This window comes from Sinohyriopsis cumingii, chromosome 6 (assembly GCF_028554795.1).
Source record: "Sinohyriopsis cumingii isolate HCF-2022 chromosome 6, ASM2855479v2, whole genome shotgun sequence".
Taxonomy (NCBI): domain Eukaryota; kingdom Metazoa; phylum Mollusca; class Bivalvia; order Unionida; family Unionidae; genus Sinohyriopsis; species Sinohyriopsis cumingii.
The window spans coordinates 149,713,840-149,731,171 of NC_142966.1; the positions used below are offsets into that span (position 1 = coordinate 149,713,840).

At 34.6% G+C, this 17,332-nt stretch overlaps 1 protein-coding gene across 3 annotated transcripts in view; it reads right to left on the reverse strand.

Moving 5' to 3' along the window:
* LOC149798251 (uncharacterized) overlaps nt 1–17,332 on the reverse strand; it is a 42,535-nt gene that overhangs the window by 12,602 nt on the left and 12,601 nt on the right. For all 3 annotated transcript variants that reach the window (XM_089963381.1, XM_089963380.1, XM_089963382.1), the window contains exons 3-5: nt 14,986–15,074; nt 11,878–12,006; nt 6,147–6,333 (exon numbers count right to left, since the gene is read on the reverse strand). In XM_089963381.1, coding sequence (XP_089819507.1) covers nt 6,147–6,333; nt 11,878–12,006; nt 14,986–15,074 — 405 coding nt within the window. The remainder of the gene's footprint in view (nt 1–6,146; nt 6,334–11,877; nt 12,007–14,985; nt 15,075–17,332) is intronic.

Here is a 17,332-nt window from a genome sequence, read left to right on the forward strand (position 1 = left end):
TTTTTTATTTCTTAGAGTAAAATGATTGGTTTTTGTCAGGGCCATGCTGGGTGTACATGACCTTTAACAAGTACCCAATTTATACAAGCTTCCAGAACATGATCACGTGACCCCCTGTTTATGTTTAGAAGAAGATATAACCTCTGTTTGGGAAAATTATTCTCAGCAGAAGCTGGGCTGTTACACTGGAAGTTGTATGTTGTGCTGTTTGGAGTTATTTCAAATTATTTGGATTTAAAAGGATTATTTTTTTTTTCTTCTGGAAAATACATGTGCTCATGTGAGATTCTTAATCAAAGACAGTTCTTATAAGAAATTTATTTAAATTTCCAAAACCAGAGTTATAATTCTTGTTTCTACAAGGAACTATAAACTTCAAAACTACAGGTTACTGCATAAGTTATCGTCTTCCATCTTGGATTATTCCTCGGGATTCAAACTTGAAATCAGCAGAACATTTTCTAATTAGGAATTCAGAGAATATTATTTTTGGATTTTATTCTTATAACCTTAAGTTCAAATTTTTTTTTGTGCAGAATTGTCCAGGGAAATAAATTATTGTATTTTTCAAAGCTTATTGTTTTCACTCCTTCTTGTGTTACTGTTCATTCGAGCCTAAACACGTGATGTAAGAGGTTATTAACCTTATTGGCCATCAATCCAGACTAGTTTTGTGGTTTTGTCCTTGCTACCCATCAAATATAAAAAATCCACAAGTGTAGGAAATTTCCAATTATCATGGTTCACACAGAACATTAAAGTTACCAGATTAACCTGGGCTCTCAACCATACAAGTTTACTCAACATTTCAAAAATGTAAATATCCTAAACTTTAAAATCTTATTTGAAATTTATACAAATGCAGTCATCTGACTGGTCAAACTAGTTTCAAATAAACTCCGCACTAAAGAAAGAAACGATTGAAACCAGAAGAGGGAAGAGACTGTCATATCAACAAAACTGGTTATTAATGAGTTCTGGATAATTATTTCGAAACAAGATACTAAAACTTAAGCCATATTAAAATAATCAGAAATCCAATTCACTGAGATTGAAGTTTTTGTAGGTTTGTTGTTGTTTTGCTTTTTTAAGACTTTATTACTCCAGACAAGACAACCAATGTTACAGCTAAGTGTCACGTTTGCTCAGCTCCAGTTCGTAAGTCATGTAAGGCATTATTACAAGCTAAGTTTGATGTCTGAACATTGCTGCAGGCTAAAGTTAATCTCTTACGCAAAGTTACCATGACCAGAGAGAAGATCTGGCATCTTGGATCGGCACAGGCATTAGATCGAGCGACTTGCCACCTGTGTTACAGCTTTGTCCTAAGATCAGAGGAACCCACGAGGGAACAGGACGTGTTCTAAATCCATTCCGACATGCATAGACAGCAACAAGGACACTGTCTGCCGAGTTTGATTGGCTCATATTAAAGCAACATCCAATCAAAAATGAGATGGAGGGTGTGGTAACAATTTCAATCCAAATTATAATTTCTAGGAAGTGAAATTTTAGTCTCATCTAGGAAGATTGCTGAGCAATATAGGGTTACTCCAAGAGAGCCTTACTCCGAGAGAGCCACTCATAAATTTGGCAGTAAATTTAGAGAGGAGATTCTATGTAAAGACAAAGCTTTGTAAAGGTCAGTAAGTTATTTGCTCCATTTTGCAGAATATTATGGCACTGTAATTATGTGTAGTATGTATACTTAATTATAGGATATTTTAGTAGGTAGAATTACCATTGTAGAGTTCATTTACATGCGTATCTGAGTATTATGTAGAGAATTATGTTGACTGTTACAAACCTGCCAACCCTGATGAGTCTGTCTCAGTAAAGCAGTCGATTTGTTTCCGTAAGATTGACCAGTTTTCAGTAGGTGTAACAAAATATCAATAACTGCTATTGTAAAGCTGGAAAAAGTAATTAAAAGTTTGATGCATTAATAATAAACATTATGTTCAACTGAAATGTTTGTAAAGTATGCGTGGACTTTATTTACCACTAAGTACAGTTGCACAAACTTTAGTTCCAAACCCAACGCAACTCAATGGCTTGTTGCTATTATCTCAACTTGATGTAATTTTTGGAAATTCTTTTTCCATTTCACATGATGATGGCAATTATACCTCCCACCATGAGACATGCTCAAATTGTTACATTATGTCCAATTAACATAATTGTGTCCAGCTTCTATTAACAATAATCTGAATACTCCTTTTCATTCTTCTGCGATAATTATTAACACTTTTTAAAAATCTTATTTTCCCTTTTGTCTTAAACATGCACTGCTTAATGGATGCAATTTTAAAATTCTTTTTAATCAACAGTTTGATCATGCAGACGCTTTGCATGAATAAATATGTGCAGTTTAAAGCATCCGGGCTGCTGCTGTAAAGTTAGTCTGGTTCCTTTATTTCACTAATCCTAATACGAAACCCGGATCCATTTCAAACACGGATGAACCGATTATCCGGAATTTTTGGCAACTATAATTTTTCTGTAGTTTTTGCTTGTATGCCGTAAGTCCATATTTTAAGGGTAATTTGTTTAAGACTTATGGCAAAATCGCAAGAGTTGGCAGGTCTGTTGTTAGCTTGTGGTCTGAATTCATGTTGTAATTTGCTATTAGGTGAGTTCGTAGCAAACTAGTGCACTTATTCACATGAAATGTTAGAATTTACACATGCTTGAATTGTGAATTTGGAAAATGGTGTGTAAGATTAGTTAATATCGATGTATATTAGAGAATGGATATTTGAGTATTTGTGTACTTTGTATGAGTTGTAATGTAAAGAAATGCGTATGTACTGATGTGATGCAGTCTACTGATGCATGTATGAGAAGTAGCTTATACAGTGCTTTTATTACAACTTTGTTTTACCAAACAAAAATGTATGAGTGTTTCAATATGAATGAATGCATGACCAAAGAAATTTAATAGCCATTATTTGATGATAGGCTGAGTGTAGTGTGAGACGAGAGAGCTAAGGAAAATATTGTACCGTCCTTGTGTTTTCAGAGGAAGCTTTTTGGGGGACTGAACTTCCAGTTCAGTTAAGTCCCGAGTCTCTAAGAGAGAGACGGAAGTGAGACTAGAAGAGCAGTTGGAGTCGACAAGTCTAGTCGGTGGAGAGAGTTGAAGAAGAGGAGGAGGAAAGAAGTTGAGGAGGAGAATGTGGAGAAAGAGGAGGAGTATAGAGAAGTCACAGAGAAGGAATTTGGAGAAAGTCAGGAGGAAGAGGAGAAGGAATTGTAGAAACAGGAGAGAAGAATACACAGATAAGTAGAATACAAGAACAGGTGGAAAGCTATTTCACAGTATTAATCAAATGATGCAATAGGCTATTACATGGTTGAGTGGAAGGAGAGTAATTGGGAAATTTTTATCATTTGACTATTGAATTATTATTAAATTTATATTCGTAGACATTCACTTTTTGTATATTCAATCATTTTACTGTCAGCATTGCTGACTGGGGGCTCAGAGCTATACATCTATCTTTCACTAATTTAACTTCCAACCAAAATCGAGACAGGGTGGGACTTCTATAATAATTTAAATAAAATATTGGAAGCACCCCACCCCACACCTACCACAGTGACAGCATAAGAAACCCAACATGACACACTAGGATGGTTGCTTTACATATATATGTAACAGAGTGGTACAATGAATAAGTATAGCAGTTTCAACAGCAACAAATCCAGTGATAGTTATTTTCTGGGTTGTCTATTAAGTCTATGACCTCAGATATAAATACTATTGTCTGAGGTGTAATGAGAGATAGGCACAAAGAGAGAGAGAGAGAGAGAGAGAAAGACAGAGAGAGAGAGAGAGAGAGAGAGAAAGACAGACAGTGAGATCGCATGCAGAACTTTAGGATTCACTAGTTTCTGCACTGTAATCACATTTACATCTAAATAATACTTTAATCTGAAGCCTGGGATACCAAACTGATATGGAAATAACTGTAAAGTGGGGCCATCTTATGAGAAAATATTTCACTGCCTCATTTACTGCTTATTGTAGCCAGCAAGAATCCTGTTTCATCCTTAAGGTGGCAACAAATGATCTGATTCTTAAATATTTTGACTACATTTATTTTTAGAACTAAAATATTTTGCAATCCAGAGTTCGATAGTAACAGTATAACTCACTGCTCATAAGGATAGGATTCTTTAAATATATTTTAGTAAATTCAGATTCCTTTGTTTGTAGTTACACTTGTCTGAATAAATTTTACCTATTTAGATGAATTTTTTGAACTAAAATATGATGCAAATTTTGGGGGAAAAAAGTTTTATATCTATATTTTTTTTAAAGAATTCCAATGTGCTGGAGATGCGTGATGAAAATAAATACCCCACATCAATGAATAATATTTGCTTATTTCAACTGACTACTTGTTTTCAGTTGTCCAGTATTCTCCTAAAAGAGTAAATAAATCTATAACAGTTCCATTCACATATATTTTTTTCAGGCTACTAAAGGACAAAAACTCATTAATTCAATTTTTTAAATATCTGAACACAAAGTACCAATTATTAAAAAATATTCTCTTTATGTATGTATTTTGCTTGTAGTGATAGTGGACAAAATAAAATTTCACTTGTGGAATCAATTTCAACTTTTTCTATAAAACTGGACATGGATTACAAAACCTCTTCCAATGGATTTTTTGGGCATGGCTAACCTGTGAAATAAATTTTTGTATTCAAAATAATAATTCTGAAACATCCAAATCCATAACATGGTTCCATTTCTATGCCTTTTAGTCCTCCATCACAAACTATTTTATAAAATCTCGGATTAAACAGTTGTAATCATTCTCTGCATATATATTTTAAATGATTTTGCTTTATTTTATTCTCTCTGAAATGTAATAGTGGACTGGAAAATAAATTAGTAAACGAAATGGTAAATTAGGTAAAGAGATAAATAAAAGTAAATTTAATGGTGGATTAGGCAAAAAGATAAACAAACCAGTAAATGTAATGACAGATTAAGTAAAGAAATAAATAAATGAGAAAATTTACAAAGACCTACAGATTTTATTGCTATTATTTTACCAAGCAATGTTAGATTCGTGAAAAACACTCACATAATTCTAAAGGGTCCTTTCTACCATTCTAGCGTTAAATTTTCCAGTAATTTCATATCTGATGTTGATAATGACCCTATCCATATTGTTTTAACTTGTGAGCATTCATTTTTTAGCCAGAACTTCAACAAAATCAACCAAATATTTTCAAAACATACATTTTGTGATTTTTCTGATCCATCTGAAAGTATTTTCATATCAACAACATACTAACTTACTTTAAAATTCTTTCTACTTTTATACTTTTATTTTTTCAAGCAGTTTTCCAAAACTTTCAGCACAAAGAAACAAATTGGGTAAAACTGGATCACCTTGCTGGCAACCTCCAGTTTTAAAAATCAGAAGAATGTACATTTTTGTAATGCATTAAGACTTGCATTATCTTCCTCATATTCATATACCCATGTAATGCATTAAGACTTGCATTATCTTCCTCATATTCATATACCCATGCAATGCATTAAGACTTGCATTATCTTCCTCATATTCATATACCCATGTAATGCATTAAGACTTGCATTATCTTCCTCATATTCATATACCCATGTAATGCATTAAGACTTGCATTATCTTCCTCATATTCATATACCCATGCAATGCATTAAGACTTGCATTATCTTCCTCATATTCATATACCCATGCAATGCATTAAGACTTGCATTATCTTCCTCATATTCATATACCCATGTAATGCATTAAGACTTGCATTATCTTCTTCATATTCATATACCCATGTAATGCATTAAGACTTGCATTATCTTCCTCATATTCATATACCCATGTAATGCTAAGAAGACAAAAAGATGATAATTACAAACAAAATGGTACCACTCTGTACATAAATGTACTGTTGATGTTCCTGACTTATATTTCTATACAATCTTGATCCAAAATTGCCTCAATACTAATTTCTTTCTGGAATGTGTCTTGTTTTCATTATGTTTCCATCTTTAAGTTACTACTGACAGCAATATCAAAAGCCAAAAAGAATTATCAAGTGAAATTTTCAACCTTAGGCAAAATATAATGACCGAAAATTACCTTACAACATTAACTCGTTTATTAAAATGCTGAATCTCAATGTTATCTTCCCTCTCCTCCTCCTCCTCTTCTTCATCATCATCTTTACTATCAGTAACCAGGTGATGACAGATGAGTTTACTATCAATAGAGGCAGAAATTATCATATTCAGATGCTTTCCACACATAATATCATCGACATTGTCATCTGAAACGAGACAATTTTAACACTGTACTACCATATTTTATTGTGTTCAAGCATGTGCCATACTGTGTATAATGTGGACTTCAATCAGCAGCCACAATCACAGTCACAAGAACAGGGTCTATGCTGTTCATTCTATTTATTGAGTGAATAGAGTAGACTCCTCACAGCTCATGCTTGTTCACAAAATATTGCTAGAAGCCATGGTAGCTCAGTTGGTACAGCTTTAAACTTGTAATCCATAATCCAACGGTCGCAGGTTCAATACCCACCAATATGTGACATGGATGGCTGCTTCAGTGTGTCCTGGAGCAAGGCAGATAGCTTCCATTTCATAGGCATCATAAACCCAAACAATGTGCTCAGATTCCTGTTAAAAACCAATTTATATCAGAATATATGACTGCTGTAACAATATTTTTGTCCCTAGGTCACCTAAGCCTTTTTTTCATTGTCTCCATGGATTAATACACAAGAACAATTCCTAATATTGTTCCAATACATACAATGAAATTCTCTCAAAAACAAGGGTTTTCAAGCCATTCTAAATGTTGTTGCTAAAATGTTTTGCATTGCAGTATTACTGGTATATTAAGACATCTGCTCACGTGCCGCCTTATAATATCTTTGGTTTTGTATTTCATCACTAAAAGTAAACAACAGTACCTCAATATAAACACATTAAGTCTTCAGTGGCTATTTATCACTGCGTTTCATCAGCTATTTCCCTATGAAAAGCTGGAATAAAGAAGTAAAACTTCCATTCTCTTACTACATATACAATATTTTTTCCAGCTGTGTAACTTAGTTTCTGGCGAGATTACTTGTGAAAACAATAGTCTATTGAAGGGACTGATGATCTAAGAAAAGAATTTCAAGAAAATCTGCCTAAAACACATTTCTTCTTTTAAAATGTGGCATACTGAAACCATCTATGATATTCCTAAGCAACAATATTTTAAAATCAGCCAATGTAGCAGCCATACTGAATACAAGATTGGCACCATTTTCAAGTAGGACAACCTAGACACCATCAAAAGGCTACTGGTCAATACCCAATGATATGACCATTCATTCGAGAAAATTATTTAAAAGATTTTCAAAATGTTCCTGTGGTGGCCATTTTGTACATCCAAGTGGAACCATTTTCATATTAACAAACTAAACATCACAAGAACTCTTCTGGTGAAAACCCTTCGCTACTATGTAGTCCAGAGATTCACATCATATCTGTTCCAAGATTAGAATCAAACAAAGATTTTGAAGACGGCTGCCATGGTGGCAGTACTGGACATTGGACTGGCACTACCTTCATTTAGGATCAACTAGACATCATAAGAAGTCTTTCAGTGTAAAATGCATGTCAATATGACCATCCACTGAGTAGGAATAGCAACAAGATAGCCATTAGGGATGTCCGACCAGTACCATCTTCATTAAGGAGAAATGTGAAATTCATCACAATCCTTCTATTAGTTCAGGGGAAGTAGTAATAATAGACTTGTGCTAACAGTCGGGTGGACATCAATCAGACAATGCACAATCGACCAGACCATAAGCTCTTTTGGTCTCACACAATAAGGATAAATATCACCATCAAAATAAAAGAAATTTAATTATGTTAATTTATCTGTTTTCACAAAATTTCATGTTCATCTTTTCACATCAAAAAACACTTTGACACAAAGTACCATTTCTAATCTCGGAACACATGATGTGAATCTAGGGACTACAAAGATCTGAAAGAAATGACAATACACTGTGCCATGTTAATCATACTGATGACTTATCCAATACCAACACATGTTTAGTCCTGTAATGCTGGTAATAGACCTCTGGTGTTTGATACATTGTGCCATGTTAATCACATTGTTGAGTTACCCAATATCTACACATGTTTAGTCCTGTAATGCTGGTAATAGGCCTCTGGTGTTTGATACATTGTGCTTTGTTAATCATATTGTTGAGTTACCCAATACCTACACTTGTTTAGTCCTGTAATGCTGGTAATAGGCCTCTGGTGTTTGATACATTGTGCCATGTTAATCACATTGTTGAGTTACCCAATACCTACACATGTTTAGTCCTGTAATGCTGGTAATAGGCCTCTGGTGTTTGATACATTGTGCCATGTTAATCACATTGTTGAGTTACCCAATACCTACACATGTTTAGTCCTGTAATGCTGGTAATAGGCCTCTGGTGTTTGATACATTGTGCTTTGTTAATCACATTGTTGAGTTACCCCAATACCTACACATGTTTAGTCCTGTAATGCTGGTAATAGGCCTCTGGTGTTTGATACATTGTGCCATGTTAATCACATTGTTGAGTTACCCCAATACCTACACATGTTTAGTCCTGTAATGCTGGTAATAGACCTCTGGTGTTTGATACATTGTGCCATGTTAATCACATTGATGACTTACCCAATACCTACACGTTTAGTCCTGTAATGCTGGTAATAGGCCTCTGGTGTTTGATACATTGTGCCATGTTAATCACATTGTTGAGTTACCCCAATACCTACACATGTTTAGTCCTGTAATGCTGGTAATAGGCCTCTGGTGTTTGATACATTGTGCCATGTTAATCACATTGTTGAGTTACCCCAATACCTACACATGTTTAGTCCTGTAATGCTGGTATTAGGCCTCTGGTGTTTGATACATTGTGCCATGTTAATCACATTGTTGAGTTACCCCAATACCTACACATGTTTAGTCCTGTAATGCTGGTAATAGGCCTCTGGTGTTTGATACATTGTGCCATGTTAATCACATTATTGAGTTACCCAATACCTACACATGTTTAGTCCTGTAATGCTGGTAATAGACCTCTGGTGTTTGATACATTGTGCTTTGTTAATCACATTGATGACTTACCCAATACCTACACATGTTTAGTCCTGTTATGCTGGTAATAGGCCTCTGGTGTTTGATACATTGTGCCATGTTAATCACATTGTTGAGTTACCCCAATACCTACACATGTTTAGTCCTGTAATGCTGGTAATAGGCCTCTGGTGTTTGATACATTGTGCCATGTTAATCACATTGTTGAGTTACCCAATACCTACACATGTTTAGTCCTGTAATGCTGGTAATAGACCTCTGGTGTTTGATACATTGTGCCATGTTAATCACATTGATGACTTACCCAATACCTACACATGTTTAGTCCTGTAATGCTGGTAATAGGCCTCTGGTGTTTGATACATTGTGCCATGTTAATCACATTGTTGAGTTACCCCAATACCTACACATGTTTAGTCCTGTAATGCTGGTAATAGGCCTCTGGTGTTTGATACATTGTGCCATGTTAATCACATTGTTGAGTTACCCAATACCTACACATGTTTAGTCCTGTAATGCTGGTATTAGGCCTCTGGTGTTTGATACATTGTGCCATGTTAATCACATTGTTGAGTTACCCCAATACCTACACATGTTTAGTCCTGTAATGCTGGTAATAGGCCTCTGGTGTTTGATACATTGTGCCATGTTAATCACATTATTGAGTTACCCAATACCTACACATGTTTAGTCCTGTAATGCTGGTAATAGACCTCTGGTGTTTGATACATTGTGCTTTGTTAATCACATTGATGACTTACCCAATACCTACACATGTTTAGTCCTGTAATGCTGGTAATAGGCCTCTGGTGTTTGATACATTGTGCCATGTTAATCACATTGTTGAGTTACCCCAATACCTACACATGTTTAGTCCTGTAATGCTGGTAATAGGCCTCTGGTGTTTGATACATTGTGCCATGTTAATCACATTGTTGAGTTACCCAATACCTACACATGTTTAGTCCTGTAATGCTGGTAATAGACCTCTGGTGTTTGATACATTGTGCTTTGTTAATCACATTGATGACTTACCCAATACCTACACATGTTTAGTCCTGTAATGCTGGTAATAGGCCTCTGGTGTTTGATACATTGTGCCATGTTAATCACATTGTTGAGTTACCCCAATACCTACACATGTTTAGTCCTGTAATGCTGGTATTAGGCCTCTGGTGTTTGATACATTGTGCCATGTTAATCACATTGTTGAGTTACCCCAATACCTACACATGTTTAGTCCTGTAATGCTGGTAATAGGCCTCTGGTGTTTGATACATTGTGCCATGTTAATCACATTATTGAGTTACCCAATACCTACACATGTTTAGTCCTGTAATGCTGGTAATAGACCTCTGGTGTTTGATACATTGTGCTTTGTTAATCACATTGATGACTTACCCAATACCTACACATGTTTAGTCCTGTAATGCTGGTAATAGGCCTCTGGTGTTTGATACATTGTGCCATGTTAATCACATTGTTGAGTTACCCCAATACCTACACATGTTTAGTCCTGTAATGCTGGTAATAGGCCTCTGGTGTTTGATACATTGTGCCATGTTAATCACATTGTTGAGTTACCCAATACCTACACATGTTTAGTCCTGTAATGCTGGTAATAGACCTCTGGTGTTTGATACATTGTGCCATGTTAATCACATTGATGACTTACCCAATACCTACACATGTTTAGTCCTGTAATGCTGGTAATAGGCCTCTGGTGTTTGATACATTGTGCCATGTTAATCACATTGTTGAGTTACCCCAATACCTACACATGTTTAGTCCTGTAATGCTGGTAATAGGCCTCTGGTGTTTGATACATTGTGCCATGTTAATCACATTGTTGAGTTACCCAATACCTACACATGTTTAGTCCTGTAATGCTGGTATTAGGCCTCTGGTGTTTGATACATTGTGCCATGTTAATCACATTGTTGAGTTACCCCAATACCTACACATGTTTAGTCCTGTAATGCTGGTAATAGGCCTCTGGTGTTTGATACATTGTGCCATGTTAATCACATTATTGAGTTACCCAATACCTACACATGTTTAGTCCTGTAATGCTGGTAATAGACCTCTGGTGTTTGATACATTGTGCTTTGTTAATCACATTGATGACTTACCCAATACCTACACATGTTTAGTCCTGTAATGCTGGTAATAGGCCTCTGGTGTTTGATACATTGTGCCATGTTAATCACATTGTTGAGTTACCCCAATACCTACACATGTTTAGTCCTGTAATGCTGGTAATAGGCCTCTGGTGTTTGATACATTGTGCCATGTTAATCACATTGTTGAGTTACCCAATACCTACACATGTTTAGTCCTGTAATGCTGGTAATAGACCTCTGGTGTTTGATACATTGTGCTTTGTTAATCACATTGATGACTTACCCAATACCTACACATGTTTAGTCCTGTAATGCTGGTAATAGGCCTCTGGTGTTTGATACATTGTGCCATGTTAATCACATTGTTGAGTTACCCAATACCTACACATGTTTAGTCCTGTAATGCTGGTAATAGGCCTCTGGTGTTTGATACATTGTGCCATGTTAATCACATTGTTGAGTTACCCCAATACCTACACATGTTTAGTCCTGTAATGCTGGTAATAGGCCTCTGGTGTTTGATACATTGTGCCATGTTAATCACATTGCTGAGTTACCCAAATACCTACACATGTTTAGTCCTGTAATACTGGTAATAGGCCTCTGGTGTTTGATGATGACATCACACTCCATCTGAGATTCCAGGTTCTTCCAGCATATCACACTACCACTTGCATGACCAGAGAATATCATATTATCTGAAAGAGTAAAAACACCTTCAAAAATCAGAACCTGCTTTCAAAAAATTAACCAATGTAATTTATATGACAATAGTCTAAATTGTTAAAACTTTTAAAAACTATTTTTTTAATAACATCCAACAATCTTACAATATGTATAAACAGTTTTAATAATTAGAGAGCAGCAACATTTAAAAATTTTCATGCTCAAAATCTGATCTCTGGAGGATCAAAGTTTTCTTAGTACCAAATTTTTACTACTGACATCTATTGCTGATAGCAAAGTGAAAATTTAGGTGGACCATTAGTTACTTGCTACTTATAATCAAAACGATGTCCCAGTTACAAACAATGAAGGTCTATGAGTCTGATACACCACTCCCTCGATAGCATGCGCCCTTATAACTTGCAAACCTACTTATAACATGGGGTCAGGTGTGGATCCCATTTTTTAAACCAGAAAATACCAAAAAAATGTATTCCTATTTGTTGAACTTGAAGAAAATCATGATCAAAATTGGTAATGGAAACATATACTACTCGTTTTATTGTGGAAAACGGTAGATAGGGCCTGGATATTTTAATTAACATTACGAAATAAAAACTTTAAAAAGAAGTCATAAAATCTGTTACATTTTCTTTCCAATCAACAATCTCAGTACACTGTAATTAACGATACTCAAGGAAATTTTGATCAATGAAAATGTCACTTACTCCTAGTGGAGGCAGTACCATAATACTTAAATACCAATTTTTTATAAATTCAAATTTGTGTTTTACTTTTATCTTTTAGTTCCTTTTAAGTATAATCATCATAAATGCAATGTGTCCTCTTGTAATTAAAAATAAAATGTGTTGATCTACCATAACCGCTATGTACACAAGCATTTCTCTGAGAACCAAATTAGGTGCCGACTGTGTTTTGATATTGGACTAGCGTAAACATTTGTTGTATTGTTGCACTAAACACAAAGCGGGCCTCCATTTCTATTATCACATTATTTATGTCTTTTGAATCAAATAAAGGAGGTGGAATAAACAAAAAAGTTAAAAGGAATACATTTCCTACATGCTTAAGATCCTGCATCTCTGGTCATATGTTGCATAAATTGTTTCGGTTGATCAATCAAACACCATAGTAAATGTTATTGTGTACACAATCTAATTAAATTACCTTAGATTAACCTACTCAATCATAACTGTGATTAAAGACAGCATGGCAACCAAGCAAAATGAGTACTTCATTAAAAAAAAGAGCTTTGTTTCATAGATATGGCCCATTATAGAGAAAATGAGCTCCAGAGAATTCCTGAATTTGCACATCGAGATAATCTCAAGGATGATAAGAAGTTTCAGTGTCACTTGCAATGAAATCACGGCATCAATATTTTATCTAAGTGATGAATTCAAAACTCAAGTATCGACAAAGACATTTGTCTCCTAAAATGTTGCTTTTTTGATAAAAAGGAATCTTGTTTGGTAGTGTATCAACAGTTTGTCTGGTTCCCTGCTTCACAGACTCCTTGTTTCGCAAAAACTATTAAATACCAGTCCAGGAACCAGACTAACCAACAAAAACCAAAAGACGTGACATAGGTGGCGCTATACAGTTTTGCATTTTGCATAGTACTAGGATTTTAAAGAAAAAGAATTTCCCCGGCTTTCCTCACTGGTTATACTGGCTATTTAAAAAAGACCTTGTATATCTTAGGTATAATGCAAAGAACCTTTAATTCCCTTTATTTTGGTGTATGATTGATGTGTGTAATATGGGTTATAGAGTATACAGCTTGGCCTTACTTCAGATGTGCACCTTGCAAAAAAAGTGCTAGCTCTACTTGGTCATTTTCACTTCCTGAACTTCAGAGGTAAATTGTATAAAAAAAGAGCCGATAACTTTTTTTACATTTTATATATTTGGTAATTCATTCATTGCACTTTCAGAAGCTGGTATTGTCTAGTCTGGCAAAATTCATTTTCCCTATTTTAATAGCTGCTATGTATAGTGTACTTTAGACTAATTCAGGCTGATTTTTTAACACAAGGGAGCAGTCATTTTAGTTAACATGTGCTTAAATCATGTAAAATTTCCAAAAGTACAATATCCAAAAGAAATATCATCCATATTACATTAATGTAGCATAGAGGTATGCCAACATTCTCTCCATTGTGCATGTTTTAAATGCGAACTAATTCACCTTACATACGTCACTCTCTCAAAAGTACATATTATCTGGTAAGCGCCCCCCATAATACATGATCGTTTTTGGGTACCATGTTGGTTGTTGAAACCAGTTGGAATCATGTTATCAATCTTTCAGATGTTGAACATTTTAAAAATAAATGTGATTTATACAGAATAACGAACAACTTTCTCAGAAAAAGTGCTTTATTGACAATTATTCTCAACACGATTATAAAATGAGAATTCAGTCATTAAACAGCCCACGGTTCTCCGGATGTCTTTTGTCTAGCGAATGTTTGGAAGGCCCTCTCGGTAACTTGCGCCCTCACTTACAGTGCAGTCTGTGTTTTTGGACCCTGATATGCACGAGTTATTGAGGGAGAGGTGTACAAGACTTCCACAGAATGCGAATGCAGTATCTTACCTGTAACTCATGCTGTTAACCAACCTTTTTATATTTGATTTGTAAGAAAGTTAACATCAAACTTTAACCAGAATTTTAGAAATTATGAGGATAATGACAACACTGTCACCAAGAAAAAGGTTATACTTAGGTCTTGTCACAGTTATGTAGGCAGGACCTTAAATCCAGCCTCACTGACACTGTATTGATCTCACCATGTATGGAGACATACATTTTCATGAATTTACGGTCACTACTGACACAAAAATGAAGGCCCAACAAACAACAATACATGTGAGAAAATACAGAAACATGTTTGCCATCAACGGATGTTTTCATTTTTGAAATGATCATCTTTTTATTCATGTTCAGTCCATAGAAAATGACAATTTTGCAAAAGATATGTTACCTTGAAAGTGTAAGGCAGTGACTTCACCATGCAGGAAGAAAAAGAAAAGTTGTGTTCTTTTCTCTTCACCTGTTCTGATAAACTGACATCTAGAATGGAAATAAAATATACATATAATACTTATTTCTATAAGTAAATAAGTGGCATTTAGTGGTGTCTGCATTTCTCATAGAATAATGCAATTAGAAATGATGTCATAAAGCAAGATTAGCAAGAATAAAAAATGATGGCTTAATGAATGAATACTTAGATTACCACTGGGCAGGAACTAAAATAATTACATCATTTATCAAATTCATCCAGACTAGGGAGCTGCAGTAGCTCATTGGGTAGCATGCCGGACTCCTGACCAAAAGGATGCGAGTTAGAATCCTAGCATCAGTCCAGCCTGGATCAGATATTGTGATGTATCCTTGTCCAATGGACTTTACTTCAATTGCTTCAGCACGAAACCAAACCAAACCAATCATATAAACTAATTGTAACTGTTTGATATGAGCCACAACCGTTCAACCCCTGATCGTATTTACATTAGATATTCCAATACCAATGATTAGAATGCTATTCAAAATAAACTGCCCTAAAATATCACTACTGAAAAAGAACTCAATTTTTCCTGGGGTGCCATTAATGTGTCATGTTTAAAGGTCTTAGACTTCAGTGGTTAAAAATCTGGAAGTCACACACTTCAAGCCTGGAAGTTCCAACCATTGCACTTAGCCAAAAACTTGTAGATATTAAAATTTTAAGCATACCTACATGTATATAGACACAAAAAATATTTAACAATGCAATAGATTTCCAAATGTTTCTAGGCAATCGAGTTCTTTAGGTGAAGAAACAAATTACATCCACAGAACAGACACAGAACAAAAGCTGAGGGAAAATCTTGATTTATACACATTTAAAGGAGTGGGGGCAATCTACAACCAAGAGTTTAGTAATGGTATATAAAAAGGAAACAAATGAAAAATGGTCTTAAAATGAGCACACAATATCCATTTTGTGTTCTTGTCAAGGTAGCAAACTTTTAAAACAATTATCAAAGATGAATTGAATGTCTGAATAGGTATTAATCATACAAGAAACTGAATTTTCTTAAATTACTTCCTGGTCGAGGGCAAAGGACTAAAACCATGTGATGAAATCTGCATCTTCTCAGTGATGATAATGCAATATATAGCTAACCCCTGACTTACATGATAGTTGTTTTCCCTAGAGTGGTCACAATGCTCAAATTTATTTGCTTCACTGCATTTAATTTTCATTGAAAAAAAATGTAATTCCATTAACTTTAGTAATGGCTAGCATACGATGGTAAAATCAAACTGTACTATCTACCCTTGCATAACATTAAATAAATGACTCAAAAGCAAACTTTTCCATCATAATTTATTTTTAAGCAATCTTTAAAATTCAAAGACTGACAATGACCTAGGTGAAAAATCAATGCCTTTAAAAGCCTTCATTGAAATGAGGTATACATTTCTCAATAACTTTCAATGATGGTAAAACCCTGTAAAGAAATAATATGTTATGAAATCCTGAACAAAAGATAATAATAATAATAATAATAGTAATAATAATAATAATAATAATAATAATATAAATAGCTGCATTATCCATTAGGGGTGAAATGATTCATCCATATATTGATGCATTGATACTTTTGCTGTAATGATACACATATTGATATAAGTGATGGAGAATTGATACAAAATGATACTAAGTTATTTCAGTCTGCATTAGTCATGAATAATTATTATTAGTTTGCCTTGTTATTCTTTACATACAGAATTCATCTGAAACGGCATTTGCATTCCTAGGGACTCATTATTATAATCAGAAAAACAAAAAAGAATATTGTGGAATACTCTCTCACCACCTGCAAATTAAAAAACAAAGTGTCATGGTTCATAATCTGCACACACACATTCTTTGATGCTAATTATCTTAGCCCAGCAGCATTTTCAGCATATAGGAAATGTTCCAAATTTGTTCCACATGTATAATGAATAACTTTACTCATCATTTAATAACCACTTTTATGCAAAAAAAATTAAGTTCAAGTTTATCTGATCTATTTCGGTCAATTTGAAAGCTACACTACCGATGTGTCACACAGTGAAATTTGTTACACTCTAATCTCATTGGTGATTATTGCTTGTTCCAGTTCTAGTAAAATAGTAACTACCAATCAGGAATTATTGTAGCTGATTCCCTGCATGACAAACATGAAGTACTAGCAAAGCAACAGAGAAACGCTGCACAAAAGTCATTGATATGTACTGCCTAGACAAAGATGTTGTCAGGGTTGCAAACATGTGAATTGTACACAATTTGTATG